This window comes from Octodon degus, unplaced genomic scaffold (genome assembly GCF_000260255.1).
Source record: "Octodon degus isolate 3935 unplaced genomic scaffold, OctDeg1.0 scaffold00031, whole genome shotgun sequence".
Lineage (NCBI taxonomy): Eukaryota > Metazoa > Chordata > Mammalia > Rodentia > Octodontidae > Octodon > Octodon degus.
This window is the reverse complement of record NW_004524607.1, coordinates 17,220,252-17,224,082: the sequence shown is the minus strand read 5'-3', so window position 1 is coordinate 17,224,082 and position 3,831 is coordinate 17,220,252. Positions and strand designations below refer to the sequence as shown.

Below are 3,831 nucleotides of genomic sequence, written 5' to 3'. Positions count from 1 at the left end.
TTTCAACTTAACAGCAAGAAGATAACTCCCAGGCTGGACTGGGAGGGCAACTCAGTAGTAGGACACAAATAGATATTTTTCTGAAGATATACAAAAAACCACAAGCACATGTAGAGATGTTCAGCATCATTAGTCATTTGGGAAATGCAAATTGAAACCTCAGTAAGGTCATACCCACCAGAAGGGCTGGGACTCAAGAAAGAAATGCTAGAGAGGGTTTGTAGAAATGAGAACTCCCCCTATTAAAAAAGTGCGAAATGAGAGCCCTCACACATTGCTGGTGAGTGTGTAAGGTGGGGCAGCTGCTGGGAAAGGAATTTCATGGTTCCTAAAACAAAATTTTTATCAATGACAGGACTGTGACATAGATGAACCTTAAGAAAACTCTTCTAAATCACAGTACCACTTGCTTATGCTCCCTGGACTTCAGAGGCTGAGGCAGGAGGACCACAAGTCCAAGGCCAGCCTGGGCTATGTAGCAAGACTATGTCAAACAAAACAAAATAGGAAGGAACTATGCTAAGCGACAGTAGCCAGACATGGAAGAGACACATTGATTCCGTGGTTCCACTTAGATGAAATGTCCAGAACAGGCAAATCCATAGTGACAGAAAGTAAACTGGTGTTTTGTAGAGGACCTGGGGGTGAGGATAGGGGAGGATGGGGGCGGCGGCCCATCGGGTACCAGGTTTCCACTTGGGTGATGAAAATGCTGTGGCAGTAGACAGCGACGATGGCTGCACAACTCCGTCAGTATACGAAAGTCCCTGAAGTATATGCTTTCACATGGTTTACACGATCGACTTCACATCATGGGTATTTTATCGCAGTAAAGAATTCCTGAGCATGGTGGTACAGGCCTGTAAGCACTCTGAGAGCCCAAGGCAGGAGGAGCAGAAGAAAGTTTGAACCCAGTCTGGGGAACTAAGTGATTTAGGAAGACTCTTGTCTCAAAAAAGAAAAAAGAAAAAAAAAAAAATTGCTGGGGATGTGGCTCAGTGCAGGGGCCGTGGGTTCAATCGCCAGCACTACAAAAGGGAAGATGAGTTCCAGATGGGCGTAGCCATGTACACTGCTGTCATGGCCTAGGGTGTGGCCCAAGTCTTTCGACCCCTGGGAAGTACACACCCACCTGTGCAGAGGAGACAGGAGCTCAGAGAGGTTGTGACGTGCTCCATATGGCATGGGTGGTCCTAGTACTGGCCCATATCCCTAGGAGGGAGTGACGGCCTATCTTGCTCTGTCCTCAGTGCGGGCTGCTTTTTTGGCGACGAGGTGAAGGGTGGCAGTGAGTCTGCACCCAGTGACACTGATGCTGCCGCTGAAGTGGAGAGACCCAGGCCTGAGTGGTCTGCGCCTGAAGAGCCTTTGGACAATTCCAGGGACCCCAAGGACAGTGCAGCCCTAGGCCCCGAGACTGGAGGGACTGCCGAGTGTGCCTCGGAGAACCTCTGTCCTGATGCGGGCGCCAGGGAGGCTGCTCAGGCCTCTGTCGGCAGTGCGCGCCCCCTGCCGGCCTCCGCTGCAGCTGAGCTGCCCTGGACCAGCATTGACCTGAAGGAGCCCAGGAAGATACCCAGCCACTCTGCTGCAGGCTTTGCTGAGACCACGAGCCACTCCTCCCTAGGGCTCTTGCCCCTAGGCCTGGACGAGCCCTACGGGGCTGACGACCACCCTCTGTGGGCCTGGGTGTCCGGGGGTGGCTGCGCAGTGGAGGCCGGCTCTATGCTCAAGTGGTTCACTGTCCAGTCGGGTAAGGGGCCCTGCAGGGCCAGGTGTTCCCAGTGGTGCTGCTGTGGGGTGTAGGGCATGGTCTAAGGCTCAGTGTAGGGGCACTGGCACCAACTCTCTAACCAAGGCCTTGGACCAGTGTGCATCCCCTTGTCACAACCCTCCCTGTCCTGGCACCGATGGCAGTTTTCTGGGATGAATTGTTAAGCTGGCAACTTATTCCTCAGGGTGATCCTGAGAGGAGAGTGGATAGTGCATTCTGCAGAGGTCGGAGCTATCTAGCAAGCAGGGCTACCCCAGCATTTGGGAGGCTGAGGCAGGAGGATCATAAATTCAACTTAGCAAGACCCTGTCTCAAAATAAAAATTAGGAAGGGCTGGGAAAGTAGCGCAGTGGGAAGTCCCAGGTTCAACTTCCAGTAGTGAAAAAAAGAAAAAAAAAAAAAAAAAAAGCAGAGTGGGGAGAGCAAGCCCTGGCATCCTCCCAGCTGCAGGAGGCCAGCACGTTGGCCCTGAGGCGCTGGCCTCCTGCAGGCCTGTCTCCCTCAGTGCAGACCCTGTCCCTGTCCATCTCGCCGGCCCAGACTGCCACCTGGAGGAAGCAGATCTTCCAGCAGCTCACAGAGAGGACCAAGCGGGAGCTGGAGAACTTCAGGCACTATGAGCAGGCTGTGGAGCAGGTGGGTGCCCACCTGTCCCCTTGCACTCCATTCAGCAGGCCTTGACTGGAGTGCCTGCCGTTGCCAGCTCTGAGCTGGGGAGAAGGCGCAGGCAGCAGTATCCCTGCCTCTGCCCACTTGTCTCAGACGGCTTAAGGATGCGGAAATGGACTCACTCATTCATACGTCCATCTGGAAGGACAGTCAGGGGCCCGCTGCCTTCCAGCGACTGTGCAGGGCCTTGGCACCCAGAGAGGGCAGCAGTCTCAGAGGAGACGGCCAAGGAGGGGAGTGGCAACGCATCTTGTTCTGTCTCTGTCTGAGGTCACCTCATCCTACCCTGCAGAGAACCCAGCACACACAGTGCCCTGTGGTTTGTTGAAATGAGCCAGGATGGAGTGGCCAGTGGTCCTCGCCCTCCCTGAGGTGCAGCTTGTGTCACCCCAGAGGCAGAGCCCCACCCCTGGAGGCCACTATCAGCATGGGGAGCTGGGTCACAGGGCCAAATGCCTGGCTTCCTTCCAGGTCCTGGCCCAGGCAGAGCTAGGGCAGACAGGGTGGAGTGTGGGTCCCTCTCTGCTACCCAGCTAGTTTTGGCTTCTGCCTGGGGCTCCATTTCCCCATCCAGAATGTGGACTAATAGTAACAGTCCTGCTGGCTGCATGACAGGGAGAAGGTGATGCAGGGACAGTTCTGGCTCAGTCCAGTGCCTGGCGATGACGCTTGTCATTCATGGGGGGGAGAGGGGTCGGAGTAGGGCGGTTCTGGGGTATGGAATGGGGCTGGGTATGCGGGGCCAGGGGTCAGTAGTGACGGTGTCCCTGTGGTCTTGGTGCTGGCTGCAGTCTGTGTGGGTGAAGACAGGAACCCTGCAGTGGTGGTGTGACTGGAAGCCCCACAAGTGGGTGGACGTCCGCGTGGCCCTGGAGCAGTTCACAGGCCACGATGGGGCCCGTGACAGCATCCTCTTCGTCTACTACATAGTCCACGAGGAGAAGAAGGTATGGAAGCGGGCAGGGAGCAGGCTCCGCCGAGATAGGGCTTACTGGAGGTGGGGCGCAGGCAGGGCCCGGAGGCACTGCTCCAGAGTCTGCGTGCCATTTACAGAGTGCTTTCCACCATGGGTGCCAAGAGCTACCTGCCCTCCAGTGGCTGCCTATAGACTCTAGTTTCATTTTGGTTTAGTTTTTGTTGTTGTTTGTTTTTCTGAGATAGAGTCTTGGTTAGGCTGGCCTTGAAATCATGACGATCCTCCTCTGCCTCACAAGTATTGGATTACAGTTATGTGCCACCAAGCCTGATCAGGCTCTGCTTTGAGATGAGACATCAGACTTGGGAAGATGGAATTGTCGCCTCCCAGAAGCTGGCATGTCACAAGCAGTTCATATCAAATGCATTTCTTTAAAATGCCATGAAGCAACTGAACGTGATAGCACATGCCT

General features: G+C 54.7%; 1 protein-coding gene across 3 annotated transcripts in view; it reads left to right on the top strand.

The window, feature by feature from the left end:
* Tecpr1 (tectonin beta-propeller repeat containing 1) overlaps positions 1-3,831 on the top strand; it is a 52,856-nt gene that overhangs the window by 14,227 nt on the left and 34,798 nt on the right. For all 3 annotated transcript variants that reach the window (XM_023713486.1, XM_004629706.2, XM_023713485.1), the window contains exons 10-12: positions 1,251-1,753; positions 2,265-2,410; positions 3,235-3,390. In XM_023713486.1, coding sequence (XP_023569254.1) covers positions 1,251-1,753; positions 2,265-2,410; positions 3,235-3,390 — 805 coding nt within the window. The remainder of the gene's footprint in view (positions 1-1,250; positions 1,754-2,264; positions 2,411-3,234; positions 3,391-3,831) is intronic.